At 33.7% G+C, this 22,853-nt stretch overlaps 3 protein-coding genes across 4 annotated transcripts; 2 read left to right on the top strand and 1 right to left on the bottom strand.

The window, feature by feature from the left end:
• The first annotated feature begins 512 nt into the window (after positions 1-512).
• On the top strand, positions 513-3,460 carry LOC118042701 (putative receptor-like protein kinase At5g39000). Its single transcript, XM_035050417.2, has one exon. It carries the CDS (start codon positions 611-613, stop codon positions 3,287-3,289), a length of 2,679 nt encoding a protein of 892 aa, XP_034906308.1. The 5' UTR covers positions 513-610; the 3' UTR covers positions 3,290-3,460.
• Positions 3,461-8,129: 4,669 nt separating this feature from the next.
• On the bottom strand, positions 8,130-14,646 carry LOC118042702 (uncharacterized). The gene is made up of 6 exons (XM_035050418.2): positions 14,375-14,646; positions 13,410-13,791; positions 12,826-13,022; positions 12,133-12,277; positions 10,839-10,992; positions 8,130-8,670 (listed from the first exon to the last, which is right to left on the bottom strand). The coding sequence occupies exons 1-6, from the start codon at positions 14,419-14,421 to the stop codon at positions 8,645-8,647; spliced, it is 951 nt and encodes a 316-aa protein (XP_034906309.1). The 5' UTR covers positions 14,422-14,646; the 3' UTR covers positions 8,130-8,644.
• Positions 14,647-16,042: 1,396 nt separating this feature from the next.
• LOC118042703 (protein COBRA) lies at positions 16,043-19,030 on the top strand. 2 transcript variants are annotated; one of them, XM_035050420.2, is made up of 6 exons: positions 16,043-16,166; positions 16,833-16,912; positions 17,308-17,764; positions 17,931-18,090; positions 18,176-18,444; positions 18,557-19,030. In XM_035050420.2, exons 1-6 carry the CDS (start codon positions 16,097-16,099, stop codon positions 18,763-18,765), a joined length of 1,245 nt encoding a protein of 414 aa, XP_034906311.2. In that variant the 5' UTR covers positions 16,043-16,096; the 3' UTR covers positions 18,766-19,030. The 2 variants fall into 2 exon arrangements, with proteins under 2 accessions (XP_034906311.2, XP_034906312.2); XM_035050421.2 differs by lacking the exon at positions 18,557-19,030 and having other exon boundaries at positions 18,199-18,408.
• The last annotated feature ends 3,823 nt before the right edge of the window (positions 19,031-22,853 follow it).

Consider the following 22,853-nt stretch of genomic DNA (forward strand, 5'->3'; position numbering starts at 1 on the left):
CATGGATCTGAGGCGAGTGAAAGGGCTTCTCATGAGGAACAAGAACGATGTTTCTTATTGAAGACTGAAGCAAGGCCAGCCTATAATGAAGATGTGTGTATATTGGACAGAAGGCATCGGTGAGGATTATATAGACCTTGCACTTGCGACAATCATTGTATCAAGGCGGTGACCATAAGGAAAAAGAAGCTTTGCACCTTTTGAATCCTAATCTCGGAGCTGTGATTACTGCATTTGTTACGGTGAACACCAACCTGAAATACATTCAACCTCGTTAAGAATATTAATCAAATAAGAAATTAAATTAAGTGGTGTGTGTGATCTTAATCCAACAATGAAAAAGTTAAGGAAAAAAGAAAAGAAAAATAAGTTTCATAGACTATTCATGGCGTCTTTATTGCAGAATTCAGAACCACACAATGGAAAGCAGCCATCCAAAGCTGACTAAGTACAGCGACCAATATGTCCCATTAGCCATATCGTCGAATTTTCTACTCCCCCGGGCTTCAAATATATTATTGGATTATTCTCAACTTGAGCAAGTATACTACTGTCTGGAGACAAAAACGCCACCGATCATCTTCCCTTAAATCAAAATCTTTGCAATTTAATGCATAGGTTTTCTTACTCCAACTTATTCCACAAAAGAAATAGCATAATGTCCATCTTCATCGCTCTCTACCTTCTCCCTCTCCTCCATCTCTTCCTCTATGTTACTGCTACTAATGATTACAGCCCCACTGATCTAATACTCCTTAACTGTGGTGCATCCTCTAAATTGTCATCTCCAGATGGTCGCAGTTGGGATGGTGATTCCCAGTCTAAGTTTGCTGCCTCTAACCCCCAAGAAGCCTCATCTGTGTTTGAAGCCTCCACTCAAAACCCCTCTGTCGGCCGCGTCCCATACATGACAGCCCGTATTTTTCACTCTAACTTCACTTACACATTTCCAGTCTTGCCTGGCCCAAAATTTGTGCGTCTGTACTTTTATCCAGCTTCTTACCCAAATCTTGACATATCCAAATCCTATTTTAAGCTTAGTGCCAATACCTACCAGCTACTAAACAACTTTAGTGCCTCTCTTACAGTTTCTGCTATAAGACCTCCAGTTGACTACTTCACCAAAGAGTTCATCATCACCGTGTGGGACGACCAGAAGCTTGAATTAACCTTCATTCCGTCTCCAGCATCTTTTGCCTTCATTAATGGTATCGAAATCGTTTCCATGCCAGACAGCTTCTATGCTCGAGGAAATGATAATTCACTGACCAATGTGGGCACCGCCCCCTTCTCTCTGTATAACACAACTGCGCTTGAGACAGTTTATCGACTGAATGTTGGGGGGGAATATATCAGCAGCACTGGAGACACTGGAATGTACAGGACATGGCATGAAGATTCAGGGTATCTCTTTGGAAAAACTGGAAACACTCCATATGTCCCAGGCGTCAAGATAGAGTACACAACCAAAACGCCAGCTTACTCCGCACCTGTTCTGGTATATAGTACTATGCGTTCAATGGGTCCTGAACCACTTCTTAACAAGAATTACAATCTCACATGGATCTTCCCAGTTGATGCTGGTTTCAATTATCTCCTTAGACTCCACTTTTGTGAGACTCGAAAGGAGTTCAAAAGTGTAAATCGACAGGTATTTTTAATATTCATCAATAATCAAACAGCACAGTATGATGCAGATGTGATCCAGATGAGCGGTGGCAACGGCATTCCAGTTTACAAAGACTACAGCGTGCTGGTCCCTCAAGGGAGCCAGAGCAAGCAGGACTTGTGGCTCGAACTACACCCTAACATGGATCTGAACCCTACTTATGCTGATGCAATCTTGAATGGCTTGGAAATATTCAAGCTGAACAGAACAGACGGAAATCTTGCAGGATCCAACCCTGAGCCAACAGTGGCTCCTCCACCAGCAGAACAACATCCAAGTCTACAAGACAGAAGAACGGGCAAAAGATCATCAATACTTACGGTTATAGCCATCGTTGGAGGTTCCATAGGTGCAGTGTTTGCTTGCTCTCTTATTCTTTATTTCTTTGCTTTCAAGCAGAAGCGAGTCAAGGACCCTAGCAAGAGTGAGGAAAAATCCTCCTGGACTCTAATATCACAAACATCTAGGTCCACGACTACAATCTCTTCATCACTGCCTACTGATCTTTGCCGACGGTTTACATTTTTCGAAATCAACGAAGCAACAGGAAACTTTGATGATCAAAATATTATTGGTTCAGGGGGATTTGGTACTGTGTATAAAGGATACATTGAATTCGGTTTCATCGCAGTAGCCATCAAACGACTAGATTCATCATCAAAGCAAGGGACACGTGAGTTCCAGACAGAGATTGAGATGTTATCCAACCTGCGCCACCTCCATCTAGTGTCACTGATTGGATACTGTGATGATCATGGCGAGATGATCCTTGTATACGATTACATGTCAAGAGGCACTCTTAGAGAACATCTATACAAAACAAAGAACTCTCCTCTTCCATGGAAGCAAAGGCTAGAAATATGCATCGGTGCTGCAAAAGGGTTGCATTATCTTCATTCTGGAGCAAAGCACACAATCATTCACCGTGATGTGAAGTCAACAAACATATTGTTAGATGAGAATTGGGTGGCTAAGGTTTCAGATTTTGGGCTGTCCAGATTGGGTCCCACTAGTACATCCCAAACCCATGTTAGCACTGTAGTTAGAGGTAGCATTGGATATGTGGATCCAGAGTACTACCGTAGGCAACACCTGACAGAGAAATCTGATGTTTATTCATTCGGTGTGGTTTTGTTTGAGGTGCTATGTGCAAGGCCACCAGTGATTCCAAGTTCACCGAAAGATCAAGCAAGCTTAGCTGACTGGGCAAGAAAGTGTTACCAAAGAGGAACCCTTGATCAGATCGTGGATCCACATTTAAAGGGCGAGGTTGCCCCTGTCTCTTTAAATAAGTTTGCAGAGATTGCTAACAGTTGCTTACATGGGCAAGGAATTGAACGCCCTAAAATGGGTGATGTCGTTTGGGGCCTTGAATTTGCATTGCAGCTTCAACAAACTGCTGAGAACAATGCCAACAGTGTAGACGGGATCAATATGGAAAATAAAAGCTCATTTTCACCACATCAAGATGCCATGACCACTGATGACGATGACATGTTTAGTGGAGCGGAGTCACATTCAAGGAGCACTGTTAGCACTCGCGAAAGTGTCACCCAAAGTGATCCAGATCAAAGAGCAAGGGGTGTGTTTTCTGAAATAATTGACCCAAAGGCAAGATGAGATTGAAATCATTTCTCAATGTGGACTGCTTAAAATATATGATTCGCAGCTTGCTAGCATTAGATCATGTCTATATATATATAAACAGTAGCTTCAATTTGTTATAAGTGGAACTGGTGTCACTGTAGAATCCTGAGCTTGTGTTCTGCATATATCCATTATATTGTTGTAGCTTGTGTTTTGCATAAATCCCAAGAAACAGATGGTGTAGAAACACATTAATTCAGACTATTAAGGGTTCGCATTGCTCATAGATATTGATTTTCCTCAGTCGAATTTTCTGTGAAATATCAGTGTTCCAGACACATACAGTGCCCCCAGATAAACCTTATCATTCATAGCCTCCACTAAACATAAATTTAATTAGATTTTGAGCTGCTCTGCGCTATTCTCATGCATTAGATTGCTATTCCTAGCATTCCAGACAAACACTTACAGATTGATAATTACACAACCAGAAAATAGAAAAATCAAGTAATAGTTATTGCTCATTCCATAATTCTATCACATTACAGCAACCCGTGATGGGGTTGTGTTCTCTCGTACATTTTCAGGTTTTCCTGCACCCTCCTCAATATTTCCGAAACTCGTTTGAGTATCCTTCAGATTTTGACAATCGATATTGTCTGCCTTTCTCAGCTTTGTAGTGTTTTTCTTTTCTTTTTTTCAGGAAATATAGACTTTTTATTATAATCACGTCTTGAGGGTACTTTCTTTGTAAACTACCTTAGACGAAGTCTATAATATTCGAATGGATACTGCCAACGACTTTTTATTATAATCATGTCTTATGGGTACTTTCTTCGTAAACTACCTTTGACGAAGTCTATAATATTCGAATTGGATACTGCCAACGACTTGGAAGTCTTGCATGAGCTGAGTTGCAATAGCATCCGCTTTCAGCTCATTATTTCAAAAAAATTTCTTGAACACACATCCTTCACGGTATGCTTCATAGCCACATCTGATTTTGATATCTTCTCATAAAAATCACTAATTAAAAAAAAATTGCATTTAAATCTTTTTCTTTACCGTCATTTTCATCATCCTCGTCAAATTTTAGTATTTGATTCTAGTCCACAAAAAAACTAGAATTATCAAAACAATTAATTTCAATGTTATATTCATCCCAATTAAGAAGTTATTTTCTTACTTTTATCTTTGAAACAAATTCTCAAAATTAACTATAGATCCATGATTACTTTTCTCAAGATACCCTAGGCTACTTACCTCTGCCAACTAAGGGGTTAATATTGCAATTTTTTGTGCATGTCTTATATCATGTCAAAATCTCTTTTTAATTTTGTAATTTGTTTTTACATGTTTTTTATCACCATTGTTTAAACATCTCTTTCTCAAGGAAAATCTCTTCATCCCTTTTTATTTAAGCATGTCGTATTCTACTACATCTTCTAGTCATAGTTATTTAAGCACATAGCAAGCAAATAGCCATTGATATCGTTGGACTCTAATATCAACTAACAAGAAACAAAAAAAAAAAAAAAACAATAAGCTATAAAGACATAATTAAAGCCCAATAAAATTATATCACAAAATTCTAATTTATTATTTTATTACTGAATATTTTATGTTCATATAGTCTTCCTCACTAAGAGATTTACAACTTCTTAAATAAACCTAAAAACAAACCTAAACAAACTAGAAAACTTGAAGAAAAAAAAAAGTAATAAAAATTCTAAATAAACTAGGAAAAATAAAAAATTAACTTCTTACACTAAATAGAAAAATACATTAAAAATAAATAAGAAAATAAATAAATTTTCCTAAAAAATCATCCTTGTTGAAGCTATTCATTGTTTAGTGTCAGATATTGTGAAAGGGGTAGTAAACTTTCAATAAAATTTAGTTTCATATTTGAAGGTTCACGTCAGTTTAGTGTTTCAAGATGTGTTATTGGGATAGGAATGGAAAATAAGGAACTTATATACAAAATATATTCTTAATGTATCACTTCAGAATTTTTAAATTGATAATAGAATTTGATGAATACAAATAAAATAAATCTAAAACATTCTCCAAAATTGATCCAAAAAAAAATCCTTTAAAAGAGAAAAAAAAAAGCTCAGAAAACACCTAAGAAACACAGCTCGGGCTATTTTATATTGATCAAATATATATTATTTTCAGTAGAATACAACTTAAAATATCATAATTTTAAAATTATACTTCAGTCTCTCCTCTTCACAAAAAAAATAGGATTCATGAGTTATAAATACACCATAAATCTTTCATTCTCTATGTGTATATTTTCAGAGTATCTCTCTCTAAAATATTATTGCACCTTCTCTTTCTATAAAGTTACTAACTTTACCATCGGAGAATTCCCACGTCCATCAAAGAGTATCTTTTACAGGTACCAACTACCAGTCACCTAGCTTACTAGACATCACCTGCTACTAGTTACCAACTCTTTAGGCTTTTCTTATCAAGTCACTATATAAATTAACTATGAAAAATGAATTAAATTGCTTGAATCCAATAGCAGTTATATGACATGTGCTCCTTTGCATGTAAGATATTTTTATTTTCTATAAAAACATTATATATGTAGGTTTTTTCAACACATTTCTGTAATTCAAAAAAATTATAGTGTAGATAAAAAAGTTTATGCATACAAGTAATCAAGTAAACCGAGAACTATGTGTGCTAATAAATAAATAAATAAATAAAATCATTAATGGTACCTAAAAATAAAACTTGAAAAATCAAGAGATAGGTGTAGATTAAGATATTTAATCTCGCAAGACATGACATTTTCTTAATTATGTGTTGCTAAATTTTGTTTATTACAATGTTTTTTTATTCAAAACAACATTAAATTGATTGAATAAAATACACACACACACATATATTTATACTACACATATTAGAAATATTATTTGAAAATAAATATTTTTTATTTTAAAAAATATAGTTCATCTAAACAAAATAAAAAAAAGAAAAGAGGTATTAATCTAAATGTTAATAATTTTTTATTTTACAAAAAAAACATATAAAAATAAGGATTAATTGAAAACAATAGGAGGAAAAAAGGTCAAGTGCTGCTAGGCATGACCCATTTCATTAGGGCTCGCCTAACTAAGTCCTTTTTTTTGTTGCTCGTAGAGCGAATAATATGTTGTTCACCTCTATTTAAAAAAAAAATCAGACAACGCATCACCTGTTTAGACAAATAACACGTCGTCTGATCTTGCCCAAATTCTAACCACTATGGTGGTCGAAAAAATCAAGGTCTAAGTTTTTTTATCCAAAAAACACTTTAAAAAAAAAAACCTTAAAAACCATGATAAACCTATTCATAGCCTCAAAAAAAGCTAAAAACCCTATGAAAAAACATGAATGAACCTAAAATAAAAAATCAACCCAAGATCATATTTGTTTTTTCGCGAACTTTTAAGTTAAGAAAAGTACCTAATACGAACTCTCTCAATTCAAAAGAACTATTTGGCACAAATATTGTCCATTTTAGTAGCCTAAAACAATGTCAACAACATGATTCTATCTCTATCGTTGAAATCTAACAACTTCTCTCTCCACTCTCAACTAGGGACTAAAAAATAACAAAAATAAACTTTTATACCAAAATTAAATTGAAAAATATTAAGGTATCAAAATTATATAATTTGTGTTTTTTAAAATTTAAGGACCAAAATACATCATTTTCAAAACTTAAAACATGTCACCATGTTTGACATCTTTTTCATTTATCTCTTTTTTTTCAATCAAATGTTTTCATAAAAAATCAAAATCAAATGGCCTTTAGTTCTCAAAATAAAGTTTAAGAATACTTAGCCCCATTTAGAAATGTGGTTCAAACCGCATTGCATCAAAGCTTGAAAGAAAAAAATTACTTAAAATTATTATTTTTATGTTTTCATATTGTTTTGAAGTGTTGATATCAAAAATATTAAAAAATATATATATTATTTTAATATATTTTTAAATAAAAAAACAATTTAAAGCACAATTATTATCACATTCTCAAACACACTGATACGTGCATGAAGATACATGCAAACCGCAACAAACCAGAAGGTGGCAGTAGCGCACGTGGTACGTGGAAGACACTTGGACGTGGATCATGCTTGGTCGCCAGATTGTTAGTGGGGTTTGTTATGGAATTAGTCATTCTCCAGTTATTTTTAGTATTAACAGTTAATAAGGATTCCTCGGAGGGATCCCTTGTTTGTTTCCCATTTTCTAGATAGTTTCCCAAATTCTAGCATTGTTTGTTATTCAATTCATGTATAAAAGGGCCTGCTGGCATCCAATAAAGGTATGGAAAATTATCCAATACTGTCTCCTCTCTTACTTCTCTGCTTCTCTTCTCACTCCCTAAATTCAAACATATCACACACCTATCTCTAATGTTGCAGTTAGTTTATGACTTCAATGAAACAAGAGAATGAAGAAATGTGGACATTGTTTCAATCTTTCGAACCCAAAACGTGAGAACATTTCCGAGCATGAATCCCAAATCTCATTATCCACCACGTTCATTGCTCCCTGAAATAAGACGAATCCAACATCACCATCTAATTATCTAATTATCCAAGATGGAAGCCAGTAACAGTTATGCAGGCAGATGCACGGCATGCGAAATGCTGCCAATAACACCTTCAGTAAACAAAAGCATCTTTGGCTAGCTTTCACTCCGAGGAATGCATAATGCTTTCACCATTAAGAGCAATTTTCAGTTGTTGCTTTTCCTCATTGCTGATATTGCAGTAATAAGTGCTTAAATCACCAAAAGCAAAACAACCACCATTTTGAACAACCTGCAACTTTTGCATGTAACTAGAGAACCATGTACTGGAAATGAGTTCCAAAGAGTAATCAAACCTTATTATTGAAAAGAGATTTCATTCAGGTATACAACTGTTTCTGCCGAAGAAGCACGTAACTCTGTGGTCTTCCAGATACTACATAAAATTTCTCTAGTTCAAAATGGAAAAATCACAATATAATTGCAACGGATAAAATATTTTGCTACAAGAATACACTAGCTATGCAAAATGAAAAATGGATATACCAGTGGAGCATATAACTGCCTCATTTATCCTAACATTGCGTTCCTAGGGAGAGTAAAAGAATCGGTGCTTAGAATCTCAGGCGGATTAAAAAGTCTTTAAAATTCTGTAACTAATCCAGATTCAATAGGAGGTTCGCTCCTCAGTGGCGGTAATGCCACAGACTGGACCAACAATATTGTATCAGGGTTGGGAATACAAGAAAAATTTCTTCTGCCTGTGTAAAAATGCCAACTCCAAAGATAACTTGATCAAGCCACCTTCAGAACCAAATCTCTACCATTGATCAATAGCAGGTTCACATCTATTCATCCTTTGCACACAACCGCTCTGAATGGAGAAAAGAAAGGAATTCTCAAACTTAGCATATCGCAGACATACAAATAGATAGCAATTGCTTGAAAAACATCTTGCATAGAAAAACAAATGCAATTAACAGGCAAAATAATAATAATACCAGCAAGAACAAACAGAGTCAAGCTGACATGTGGTCTGATAGTAGATAGAAGGTCCTATATAAGACTAACTGGAAAATTTTATATAATCAAAGCCTTGAAAAATGAACTATGATCATTACCATTGAAGTTTCAAAAACAGGAGAGGCCAGATGTTGGCTGACCATCCAAGTACCTTATAGGGAGCTCTCAGCCAATAAAAATCTCAATCCCTAAAAAAGTATCTCAAAATTATGCTATAATAACTGTGTACTCTGATATTCCCCCACTTTAAACTACACAGGTGTCACCATAGATGAACAAAGAACTTTGTGACTTCAATAAATAAGCAAAAACATGAGGAAGGCCAGATGTTAACTATATAAATTAATACTTTCTCAAGCCCATAATAAGTGTACTTTGGACATCACAGAATTTTATTTTTTTTTAATTACAAAAACTTCATTCATAGCCAATCATTACATACATGATTTTAACGGATCTAAGCATTATGTAGCCCATTGGTCATGCCAGTCATTACAGACACTTTACGGTGATGGTGAAACCAGTCACTTGCATTACCTTTTATACAGCATAACATGATTTTTGTTTCACTTTCCTAGCCTTAACCAAACATGAGAAAAAAATGTATAGATATTACTTGTGAGAGGAATTCCTCATCGATTAGGAAACAAAAAAATCGAGATGTTTATATATAAAACCCTTGTGTCAAATTTTAAATAAATGTCCCAGCAAAAAACCAGAAAACAAAAGGTTATATTTTTACGTTCTTTCCTCCTATTTATGAATTTGAAAAAGAGGTGGACACTAAGTAAAAGAGTGCTGGTATAGATGCAAAAGACAGAAATCCCAACCATTCACAAAGGTACTACTAGTAAAAAGACAGCATAGAAAACTATGAAGCTGATTATGCTATTGAAAACAATAAAGGAGGACAAGTATTTTATTTCTTCCTAAGTGCACAACAACAATCTAATAAAGTTTGGTACGTTAATAGCACTTTCATTAAACCAGATGATATGTCTTCAGATTTAAAGATCATAGATGGAAAGCGTCTAGATATAAAAGTATGATTTTTTATATTCTAAAAGTTCAAGCAAAAAGTTATGTCTTTTCTAATTTTAAAAATGAATAAGGGAATGATTTTTTTCACAGCATTCTAAGCCACCATTCATCTTCTAGGATTTGAACTAATAACATGAATTTCCAACCTGGAAATAATGTTCAGAAAGAGAAAAGGTAACATCATTTCATGAAGCACCAACACCAGACATGTTAACCAATGATCTAAGCTTCCGAATTCCAAGAAGCATTTTTTGAGAGTATCTGAGGTAGTACAGTGAAACCCCAAATTGGTTTCATGCATATAGAACACTGATGGCACCAAAATTTTACTTGAATAGTTTCTATTGTAAAATCTCTGTACAAATTATAGACACCTATTGACCAGCATCATGTTTCAGAGTTGCTCAAATATACCAACAATGGAGCAATGTGGGAACCTCCAATGCTCCAGTTCAGCATCCAAGTAGTAGAGGACCACAGGCAAAGAACATATAATAAAAGTCATTTTATACATTCAGTCCATTAAGGCTTAATGGAATGAATGGATACTGTATGTTAATCTGACTTCAAACTCTACTTGGTCAGTATCTAAATGAGTGACAACATTTAAAAAAGTAAGGCTATCAGTCACATTAAAACATAACAAATGAAGGTAAACCCAATTCATTCTTCTAGTTCAAATTATGTCAAATCAAATGGATTCCAAAATGCAATCAACAGGGAAAAAAAAAGAGTGCAGATACTCAGGAGCTAATGGGTATCAGTCACATCAAAACATAACAATGGTTTATGGGGTTCCAAAAGGAGCTAATGGGACAAGGAGGAAAGTAAGAGGTAAATTATGAAATGCAGTCAGGGACTTGCAAACCACATTGTTCTTTGAAACCCCAAAATCAGAAAGTAGCAATGTTAAGATTCTCAAATTAGTAATCTCGTTGTCTAAAAAAACAATATTGGTAAAAGAGAAGGAACCCGTACTCAAATATTCATAAGCTAATATCATTGTGGTTCCCCATGCTGACATGCTGAAAAATCTAGGACCCAACCCTCTGTAGAAGCCTGTCCAACCATCATCCTTAATCAAGCTTTTAACAACTTGTCTTGCAGAGCTTCTTCTTTCAAGACTCATCACCTAAAGAATAAAAACCACAAAGTTAGGAGAAACCATATAAAAAAAATGAACTACAAACATACAACATACAAGCTTCTTTTAAGGTTGGATTGCAGGAAAATCTCCATTAAATTCAGATTGCAGGATGATTCAGAAGAGGAAAAAAAAAAACCTTCTAGTTGTGAGCCTAAGCCCAAAACTTTATCATCGCACCAAGCAATGGCCTCCAAATTTACTTTTTTCACTTGACTTTTTCAAAAAATAATTCAGCATTTATTTCAGGAGCATTTATATGCGCAATATTTATTTTTTTAATGATGGTTTTCCATCAAGTAAAAGTAAAACAAGGAAGTAAGTTCCCAAAAATAGCCAAGGATTCTGAAGAAACGTCAACCCAATACAGAAAGCAGAACTGGAAAAAAAGTCAAAATTAAAACCAACTAAGTGAGCGAATTGAAATATATTTAGAAAGAAGAAGAAGAAGATATCCTCATTTAGTTCAGAGGATGGAGAATTCAGAGGCAACCTTGTGGTTGTAAGCCCAAGCTCAAAACTTTATCATCGCACAAAGGAATGGCCTCCAAATTTTCTTTTTTCCACAATACATTTTCAGAAAAAGACTAGCATTTATTTGAGGAGCAATTATATGAGCAATATTTTCTTTTCTCGATGATATTTTCTACCAAGTTAAAATTAACGCAAGGATGTAAACTTCCCAAAAGTAGAAAAGGGTTATAAAGAAAAATGGATCCAATAGCACAAGTGGAACTGGTAACAAATAAAAAATTCTTATCTATTGCAAAATATATATATATATATATATATATATATATATATATATATATATATTTGCAAGTGGATGTACTAAAAGTACAAGGAAATATGAAAAAAATGAGGGCCATGGAGATGAGAATGACTGCAGATAAATATTCAATTCAGCAAGCCATGGAGAAAATGTTAAACATGAAATTGCATAGCCAACTGCCAAACGATCCAGCTGGAAACTAAAGTTCCATGTCTTTATGTTTTGTCGAGTATTTGAAGCTAAAACTCACTGTGATGCTTTGGTTATTCTTCTACGAAGGTTAAATAGGCACTGGTTTACAGGTTGTGTGTACCCATAAAACAAGACAATGGTTCAGCTTCAAGTAGGTAGAATACCTGTAAGCGAGTCTTAATTGTATCCAAAGGGGTTGTGATGCAGGAAGCTGTAGCTCCCGCGATAATTCCTCCAGTAGCCTGAACTAGCATTATAGTTGACTCACTAGGACCAGCTCCCTCACGATCAGTACCCTGGCCTATAAGCCTGCCCAAAAGAATCAGATAATTTATCACTGAGAAATTAGATCATACAATTTCATTTGAAAAGGTTGACAATGCACAAGTTCATAAACATGATTTGATTACAGCCATTCAACCTTTAGAACCCTGAAACAGTCTGTTATTACTTTCATACTTGCTCCAAACCCAATACTGAGCAACCATTATACAATCAACTCCAATCCTAACCTTACAATGCTTCTTGTCTATCTATAACCATTATCAGTATGCCTATGTCTCATTTAAAGTCTAATCATAACTATTTGAGACTTTTCACTGCAGCTGAGAAACCCTCCTCAGGGTAGTGGAGGCCATTGATGATTGTAACAACTCAAATATGTTATAAGGAATAACGAATTCAGTTCAATCCATATCCTAATTCCCCAAACAAAAAATCTAAAGGCACATCATTATCTCTCGAATAGAGGACAGAAAAATGTTCAATAACTATTTCACCTAGGAGATTAAGTTGATTAAGCTCATTACAAATGTTGAAATAAATGGAAAAATAAGCAATGTCATCTCATGTCTCACCTCCAGATGATGCGTTGGCTTGAACCATAACTCGCCCACCATACAGCACTAGATGGTGAATAAGTCATGACTGATAGACCAAACCCCCTGTAAAATCCTCTGATGCCATCAGTCCTTATAATCTTGCGTGCAACATCCAGACCCCCATTATACTTCTCATGGCCAGAATATCCTTGTACCATCAACTTTTGGCTAATCTGAACAGAACCACTACAAAGAAATTCAGCATTTTTGTTACCTTTTTTTTCTCTGGGAAAAAGAAAAGAAAGTAGAGGATGGGTTAAGCATGTTGCAGATGTTAAATGCAAAACCTATTATGAAGTACTCATAAATTTTGTGCACCAGAGTTCATCTGATAATATGACAAACACTTCACTTAATGGGTTTTAATCAGACACATAACACATTTGAATTGCATCCTAGTTTAAAATTTTAAGTTGTCTCCTACATAACATAAAATTCAAACCTCGGCGAGTATGTAAAATTCAAACCTCAATAACTAGATAAATAAAAGTCACTTGGATGCTTTATTTTTTTTCATTCTTACAATGGGATAAATACTAAAAAGAACAAGAATCACATACCACATCAATGGGAACGAAGACAGCTTGAGAACAAAGTGATGCTGACATGCCAGCAATACCATTTGCTAAGGCTGCTTGTGAAGGTTCAGAGAATTTAAATGGCTCAACCATCTTAAAAGCAGCTGCTTTCGTGGTCTCCAATGCAGTAAGAAAGATAATTCTGGTAGGAATTGCACCAGTGACGACAGTACCAAATCCTCTATAGAGACCAGGAACCCCATCTGTTTTCAGTATCCCTCTAATAACAGAAGATGCACTTTTCTCAACAGTATCCTTCGTAGCAACCTGAAGTCTAGTTTTTATAACAGACATGGGATACAGTGCCACTGTCACCCCAGTAAATATACCGGCTCCTACAACATAAAACTTAGTCTTATCGAGCCTGCAAGATAACAGGTAGCGAAAATAAGCCAATGAAGATGCAAATTTAGGATTCAAATGAGATATAATGTTTAAAAAAAAAAAAAAAACCTTCTCAAGTCTTGTATTTCCCATCATGAAAATATTCATTATAATCGCAAACACTCCTAAACCCAATTAAAGAAAAAGAAAAGGAAAAAGAAAGACATTCAAGTGACCATACAATTCGTTTTAGAAATAAAAAAACAGAAACCACGCTCATCATGCTGGTTTCTTGGATTCCTTAAATCATCCATAATAAATACACTATACTGATGCAAAAACATGAATATATATTGGCGCCATAAGGGAATGAAGCGAAAACCTCATGTGGGTCTGTCTATTCCAAAGTATCTATTTACAATATATTTAAAACAACAACAAAAACAAATAAATTAAGAAACCCATCAAGCCATTTTCATGTAATTTCTACTTTTCCAAGAAATAATTATAAAAACCAAGCGTACAAGGATCTTCATTTTCCGGTTCAAAAAACAAGATAAAAAGCCAATATGATAAATCCATGATAATGTAAATGAGTAAAGAAGAAAAGAGAAGGGAATTACTTGTCCCAGTTGATCTCGGTGGTCTGTCCAAGCGATGATGCTGCCATTTGATTTGATTTGGTTGAATCTGAGGAGCTTTCAGAATATAACTCTACAAAATTAAATACAAAAAAATGGGAAGGGAAAGGAAATCAAGAACGCATTATTGTGCTTATTTTTCAAAGTTATAGCAAAAGATAATTCAATTCTTGAATTGAATTGGTAAAAGCTAAAGAAATGCTGCTACATAAAAAAAAAATGAAAGAAAAAGAAATAAAGAAAGAATAGTGGACTTTTCTTTTTTTTATTTATACTCTTTTTTATTTTATTATATTGCGCTTATTTTCTTATTAAAAAAAAAAAAAACCGCGCGCAAACAAAGAATGGTCTTGTTTTATTTTTATTTTTTTATTTTCAATTAAGCCGACGCGGCTTTATGATTGACCCGGAAATTAGGTTTGGTTTGGACGGTGAGCTGATTTGATTGGAAGAAGGGTAAATCATGTGGTTAAAGGTTTCATCCTGGGGCGGACCTATGCTGGCCCAGCATTTAGCATATGGATTTACCTCTTTTATTTTTTATTTATAAATTTACCGAGTTTTTTAAATTAAAAAAATTTGTCCTAAAGTGATTTTTACTTTCCATAAATAGTTTTTTATCATAGAATCTCTATAAAATCAGCTTTATATGTATTATTTACTTTGAAAATGAAGTGATATTTCTTTTAATTCTTATTTTTTTTCTTTTAAAGATCATTCACAAAGTATTAACTATAAAAAATGAAAATTACATGGAATTAATAAGTTTTTAATAATATCTATGGGAAATATAGAGTTTTTTAATAAATTACATGGAATTAAACCCACTATCCTTTTATTACAAAGAAAAATAGGTTTTTGTCTAAAAAAATAAATAAATAAAATTCTTGCATATGATTAAAAATCCTTTTTTTTTCTTTAAAAAAATCTAAAATATTTTGACATGTTTAAAAAATATATTACATGAATTTACAACAATTTTTTTGTGATGGTTCTATGGTGTGGCACAGGCCACATCTAATAACTTATACTAACAGAGGGAATCCTGAACTTAGACAAATATTCAAATCCAATCATACCTTTTGATAGTACACAAAGTTTTTTTAAAAAGTAATTTGCTGCTGCTTGGGCTTGTAAAGCCTAAACGGCAACCTTTGTTGCCTTAATTCTGTTTGGGTCGAGGCCCAAACAATGGCACCCATGTTATTTAAGCCCGGTCTAAATAAACTACATCTCACACTTTTTTTCTTTTTTCTTCTGCATGTTCTGATGTATTTTTTCGAGTTTCGAGTTTAAGACAATTTTCTTACAAGTATAAAATGAAACTAGTGTCGGTGGCCCGCTGCGTAGCGTTGAACAGCAGGTAGCTGTCAGCTACTAAAAATTTCTGCAGAAGCACGCCTAAAATTATGATTATTCATTAATTGAAGTCAGGTACCCAGAACTGAAGAACTCCATTAATTTTCTAACATCACAGTAATAAACAATTGTCATGCATCCCATTTTTATAATCAGTCAAGTAGAATTGTAAAGGCTTGAACTAAGTAAATCTATCTGAATCAGTCAAGTATCAAAAATTATGTTTTTTAATCACCGAAATCAATGGCAATTAATTGCGTTTACTTCACTAAAACATAATAAATGGCTCAAAGACCACTCTCTTTACTGTGTCTTGAACAAAACAAAGTACTTGTTTCTCCCATAATGAGTTTCCTCTCGAAATCAACTGTTCTGCTTCTGTTTGTGCTTTGCTGCACCAGCTTCACTTCAACAGGTGTGCAAGATCTTCTCCTTTTCTTATGTTAAGGCTTTGGTCTTTCCAGTGACGGAGTCTTTAGTTATTACATTTGTTGTTTTTGTGGCAATGGGGTTTTAGACTTCAGTCTGTTCACAGATTTTGTTTCCTTGAAAGTATAATTATGTTGATGCTAATGGGTTGTCATTGTAGTCCTCAGCCTCCTCTACATAGCTTTTACCATGAATTCGCGTATTCTATTTGGGACTTCGTCCTAGCATGATTATTAAATATGAACATACAGCTAACGGGCTTTCACTGCACCATTGAGCCTTTCCAATTTTACGATCTAAAATCTTAATTTCTACCATGGATTCGAATTCTGTTTTTGGTTTCTTCATTTCAGTATGATTATTCATTGTGGAAATACAACTAAAAGGAGAGTATTGGACTCTTTTGTATTCCCTTAAGTGGCGCAACATATGATATTTTCCTTCCACCTTCTATTTTCTTCTTTTCTGATGGTTAAGTTTCTGATAGATTAGAGATAAGATATACTCACAATTTCATTTTAATTGTTGGCTTCTACATGTTTTAAGCTCTCAGTCGTTCTCCCTATCAGTTTATGACGTGCCTAATTCCTTCATATAACTACTTTTGCTGCCATTGTCTCGTAACACAAGAAGCTGTTTATCAAATTTTCAGAAGCCTATGATGCTCTTGATCCAAATGGGAATATTACAATAAAATGGGACGTTGTGAACTGGACTCCTGATGGCTACGTAGTAAGTATCGATCACTGTACATATATTCAATCGAAGCCCAATTAGTATAGCAGGCAATGGATGCACTCTAAATTTGGTGTTTTTGCTAGATTATGTAAAATATCCAGCTGCAGGTGGTTTTTGGGAGGTTATGATGCTGTTGATTAATATAATCAGTCCTCCACCATGTGTATTTTTAATGACCATTTACTTGAGGTCTTGAGAGTTTCTTGAGCCTGGTAGCTTCACGTTGTTTACAAGTTTTAGGGCAGTTAAAGTTTTCCAAAGCCACGAATCAATAATAATTTTGGTTATCTTTTCGTTGCAGTAGTTTCATTTGCTAGCATCCATTGAAGTCGTAGTTTCTCTTGAGCATCTTATATCTTTGGTTAGCTAACATCTTCATGAATGGATAGGCTGTCGTCACAATCTACAACTACCAGCAGTATCGCCACATGGAAGCACCAGGTTGGTCACTAGGATGGACATGGGCAAATAATGAGGTAATATGGAGCATGTTTGGAGGCCAAACAACAGAGCAAGGAGATTGTTCAAGATTCAAAGGCAACATTCCACGTTGCTGTAAGAAGAGTCCAACAGTTGTAGATTTATCGCCAAGGACTCCTCGCAACCAAAAGATTGCAAATTGCTGCAAAGGGGGGTTAATCAGCTCGATGGTGCAAGATCCAGCTAATGCAGCAAGCTCATTCCAGCTCAGTGTGGGTGCAGCTGGAACTACCAACGAAACAATCAGGATACCTAAGAAATTCACTCTGAAGACACCAGGACCTGGTTATACATGTGGTCCTGCAAAAATTGTCAGACCTACTAGATTTATATCTGCAGATAAAAGGAGAGTCACACAAGCTTTGAGTAAGAACAATAGTACTGAAGAGATGTTGGATCTCTAAAATTTATGCGATTCAATGAATTTTAGTTTAAAGAGCAAATTGGAAAATTCACAAGAACCAATGCCTGCCTGCTTAACTGATTTTAAAACTGCTTCCGAGGAATAACTTCTGAAAATTTTGTATTGCAGTGACCTGGAATATTACATGCACATACTCACAATTCCTGGTTCACAAGGCTCCTACTTGCTGTGTCTCCCTCTCATCTTTCCACAACAAGACAATAGCACCCTGCCCGACATGTTCTTGTGGCTGCCGAAGAAACAACACAGTTTCAAGGGGCTGTGTAGAGTAAGTTCCCTCCCAGGAATATGCTAGTTCTAGTTTCTTCGAGATATATTAAATTTACTATCACTTTACAATATCTTGTTTGCAGTCCAAAATCACCTCATGTTCCAGGTCCAGGCCAAAAGAACACCATCACGCCTCTTGTCCAATGCACGAGCCATATGTGCCCAATCAAAATTCAATGGCATCTTAAGCTCAACTACAAGGATTACTGGAGAGCTACGATCATAATTACAAATTTGAATTATCATATGAACTATACACAATGGAACTTAGTTGTTCAGCACCCCAATTTCGACAATTTGACGCAGGTTTTCGGCTCTAAATACAAAGCATTAACTTCTCTTTCAACTACTAGTAAGTCGCCTATCTCCCTGTGGTTAATCTTCCACGCTTCATTTATTTATTATTGCATCTTTTTTATCACTGGAATGAAAGAAAAGGGGTTGAAACTTTTCGGACACCACAGATGATACTGCCATGCTGTGGGGAATCAAGCACTACAACGACGTGCTGATGCAAGCTGGTCGTCATGGTAAAGTTCATTTAGAGTTGCTTTTCCGAAAAGACAAGGCAACGTTTACTTCCAAGAAGGGCTGGGCCTTCCCTCAGAGAATCCATTTCAATGGCGATCGTTGTGTCATGCCTCCTCCGGATGCCTATCCCCTGGTTGCCTAGTGCTAGTTCGACCACCTTAATTCCTCGCTTCTCGTTTATTCTAATAATGGCTTTCTTAAATTTCCTTTTTTGCACTGGTTTACTTACGTAGATTCTCAAGGTTCACTACAAGACCTGGCAATCTGCCTAATCTGAGGGTGCATTGGAAGCCAATAATGGCAAAGACAATGGCTGTATGGATGGCATTTAGCATTTCAATCAGTTCAAGATGTTTTGTCATAAATTATTTCAATGCAGAATGGCTTGTGCCGATGTATTGTTGGTATTTGGTGGACGAATTCACTGGCATTTTGACTATATGCTATGAAACTTTAAACCATATAAAGAAGTCTAAATTTAAATGAGAATTCAATCATGAACATGGAGATTATATCAAAAGCATCCGTTCTGTAGAAAAGACATTTTATGGCCATCAATCTTTCACAACCCTCCCCTTTCGTCTGTGACAGGCTATACGAACCTGAACTAGCCTGAGTTAGACTTCAGTCTATTTTTGCTTATCCAGGACCTAGCCAGCATCGATCATTGAAGTCGAATTTGGAGCCTGAACTGCAGGCTTTTCGGGCTAGTCTTCAGCCTTATGAAGAGGTTTTTTAGCCGGAACTACGAAAATACGAACATGTTCAACTAACAATAAGGTTGCAATCTTCGTTAACGAACATGTTCACGAAGTAAGATGAATCTTCAAACTGTTTAAGTATGTGTAAACAATCAATTACGAGGTAAAAGGAAAACACTAAAAAATGGAATAAAAAAGAAGGAAGATATAGATTAACAGTTGTGTATTCTATAATTTCTTAATGAATTATATTAAATTAAAAAAATAAAATAAACTCCATTAGTTTATTATTGTAGGGCTAGACTCATTATACTGTAAATTGTTACGGTGAAATTACATCGGAAAAATCAAATGGCAATTTTATTTTCCCTCTTTTGTTCATTTTTCCACGAAACAGAGATTCGAACTTGTATACTATGCATACAATGGACAGATTCGAGATTCAATGGCTTCGAGATTGTGCATTTTGTTACAAAATTTTTCTTGTTCTTTGCTTATTTTACTTCTTTTTTTTTTTAATCAACTGATCGAACTCCTTTGATTTATTAAATACTAATCTTGTTGAAACTACACAGAAGGCTGGTTCATCATGGCAGAGATGTTGTAGCTAATTTATGGTCCCATGAATTACAGGCAACTATCCTTGCGTGGATGATCTCATAGACCACCATATGCTCCATTTTTTGCATGACACGGCAATTTTGTTTTCTCAAAAATTTTGATGCTCTATTACTTCCACTGCATCAATCTCCAGAAATTACCAAATTGAAAAAAATAAAAACAATAAAACACTATAAATTGAAAAAAATAAAAAAAAATAAGAATCAAATTTAAAAAAAAAACAAAACACCATAAATTTGGATTAAATGATGAAATTGAAAATCAATAAAACTTTTATATAAGGGTAAAAAATAAAAATCAAAAGAATAAGGTATGAATTAAAAACAGTTAAAATATACAAAATAGAATTGAAGGACTAAATTGAAAAATAATTATATAAAGAGTTAATAAATAAAATTTAAAAATAAAAAAGAATAATGATGGAAATTAAAATACTAAAAATAAAGAGAACTAAGCTGTATATTTTAGAGGAAAATAGATAAAAAGAAGAAGGAAAAAAAAAAAGAGCTTGCTGATGACAAATTATTGCATCTTTATCGACACATGACGTACCAGGAGTAAACAAATGCGACATCACATCCAATAGCACGGCAAAAACAGGTTTGATTACCTTAGTTTTCAAAATACAATTCTCATATTTTATTTTATTTTATTTTATAAACTTACAGTTAAATTGGTAGTTGTTTCAATGAATCACGATTCCTAATTAAATTTTGTGGGTACCAGTATTTACCATAAATATTATTTTATATACCAAACAATTTATGGAACAAATACTATAAATATTATTTTATGAAGTAATGATTTCACTACTAAAGTATGTATTAGGAACTAAAAATATATATGGTAATTATAGTTAACATAGCAATAAATCAACATTTAAAACAGTAGTTATGCACAATCGGCAGGCATTTGATCCTCCCGTGATCTATGCAGTTCCTTCCTTCTTTGTATTTTCAGCATTTATTTTCTTGATTCTTTTAGACACAAGGATTGTATAGAACAATTATCACATACAGGACTCTCTTTAAAATTAATCAAGAACACGTCACTTTAATAAATCTTTTATTTGTATTCAAATCTTATTATTCCCATTCTTTTTTTTAATCAAAATTAATTAATAGCATAAAACAAATATTTAAGTCCTGTATAAATTTTAAATTTAAAAAACTTTCACTTAAAAGATGCATTTTTCAAAATAATAAAAATTAAATTTTATGATCTTATATAATAATTTAAGTTTTTAAAAAAATAATTTTTTAACACGATATTAGAAAAAAACAGAACCAAATTAAATAAAATATATTGAAGTGCAATTCTTTATTTGGAAAGTTAGATCCTCCAAAATATATTGTTTAAAAATATATATTGTAAATGATAAAATTTGAATCACTTAAACATAAAATAAAGTTTTTAAAATATAGGTTTTCTTTTATTTTTTTTTCTTCTTTCTTACTATTATTTTGAAAGGGATATATAAAGGAATTTACATAAGATTAAAATTAATGAGTAATTAAGACTCATACTGAATAATGATAAGTTGCGAAGAGATAAGAGTTATATTTATTGTCATTAAAAGAGAATTTGTATGGATTATGGCCAAATAAGAAAATATTATCGTTAATGCAAATATTTAAGAGAGGATTTGGTAAGCAATCGAATCTCAAACTTTTGAAATCAGATACAAATTTAGCTATAAATACCACCCATCCAATTAATCCTCTCCAGCACCAAGGCCTCCTAGCTATTTTTCTCTCCTCTTCAAATTAATTTACTTAATTTTTTTACGCGTAGAATATTTGAATATGAAAAGCCTTTCGATCACTCTCATCCTTCTTGTGGCTCTGCTTATCAACTGTGGTAATTAAATCTTCGTCTTGCTAAAACTATATATTTTGTATTTTTCTCCACTCAAACTTAACGTAAGATCTATGCATTTTAAAAATTAAGTTTCTAATTTATTTTATTTTATTTTGAATATGTAGGGAATGAGCAAATGTTGGTGACTGCCCAGTGCGAGAAAGTGCTGCATGGCGGTGGCTGTAAACCAGACGAGTGTAGCAAGGGTTGTCGAGCCATGTTTGGAGCAGCAGCCATGGGGCTTTGTTTCTTCTTCCAGAAGCCGAATGACACTTGTTTATGTCGATATCATTGCTAAATGTCTTCGTCTCTTAATTACTCCTCAGAATAATTAATTAATCTTGAGATTTGATTGATCTTCCTGCGAAATTATTCGATGAATAAAATCCATTAGATTGTAATAAAATAATCTCTTTCTCACTTTGTGATTCAATTTCCATTTTCCATTTTAGCCGATTTTACCATAAACCATTCTTTTTATTCAATCACAAGGTTCACATGTTCTCTCCTCGAATTTCACAATGAATAAAATTCATTTGAGCTTAATAAAATAATTAATCTTGTAGTTGTTACAAGTGATTATTAAGTGCCTGTTTGGCATTAGGTTGAAGCTAAAATTGAGTGCGATTTGTATTTTTTGGATCGTTTTGATGTGCTAATATCAAAAAATAATTTTTAACATGCTTTTTGGCACGAAAAGCTATTTGAAAATTGCAATCTTAACACTCATTAGTGTGAATCTTCATAATATAGAAAGGGAACTTCCCTTTGTTATGCTATATTATTAAACCTATGTGAGAGATGATATAAATGCTCTTTTACAATATACAATTCTCCTTCTATAAAGTAAAAAAGTTTTGGTTATTTCATGATGTTATTCTTACTTCACAAAAACGACACTATTATGGAATACAAACCATGTTCCTCAAAAATTTAAAATTTTATTTTTTTTTTTTTTTATATGTTTTCGATTGTTTTGATACGTTTTGAATTAAAAATAATTTTTAAAAAAATAAAAAATTATTTTGATTTATTATTTCGACATAAA

Source organism: Populus alba, chromosome 17 (genome assembly GCF_005239225.2).
Source record: "Populus alba chromosome 17, ASM523922v2, whole genome shotgun sequence".
Lineage (NCBI taxonomy): Eukaryota > Viridiplantae > Streptophyta > Magnoliopsida > Malpighiales > Salicaceae > Populus > Populus alba.

Bases quoted from the DNA above. Each gene is read 5' to 3' on its own strand.
- LOC118042703 (XM_035050420.2), top strand. From the start codon at position 16,097: ATGAGTTTCCTCTCGAAATCAACTGTTCTGCTTCTGTTTGTGCTTTGC. The intron at 17,765-17,930 runs GTAAGAACAATA...TTTGTATTGCAG, and splicing joins GAGAGTCACACAAGCTTTGA to TGACCTGGAATATTACATGC. The intron at 18,091-18,175 runs GTAAGTTCCCTC...TCTTGTTTGCAG, and splicing joins GTTTCAAGGGGCTGTGTAGA to TCCAAAATCACCTCATGTTC.
- LOC118042702 (XM_035050418.2), bottom strand. From the start codon at position 14,421: ATGGCAGCATCATCGCTTGGACAGACCACCGAGATCAACTGGGACAA. The intron at 12,278-12,825 runs GTGAGACATGAG...TCTTTTGGGCAG, and splicing joins AGCCAACGCATCATCTGGAG to GCTTATAGGCCAGGGTACTG. The intron at 10,993-12,132 runs GTATTCTACCTA...TTTATTCTTTAG, and splicing joins CAATTAAGACTCGCTTACAG to GTGATGAGTCTTGAAAGAAG.
- LOC118042701 (XM_035050417.2), top strand. From the start codon at position 611: ATGCATAGGTTTTCTTACTCCAACTTATTCCACAAAAGAAATAGCATA.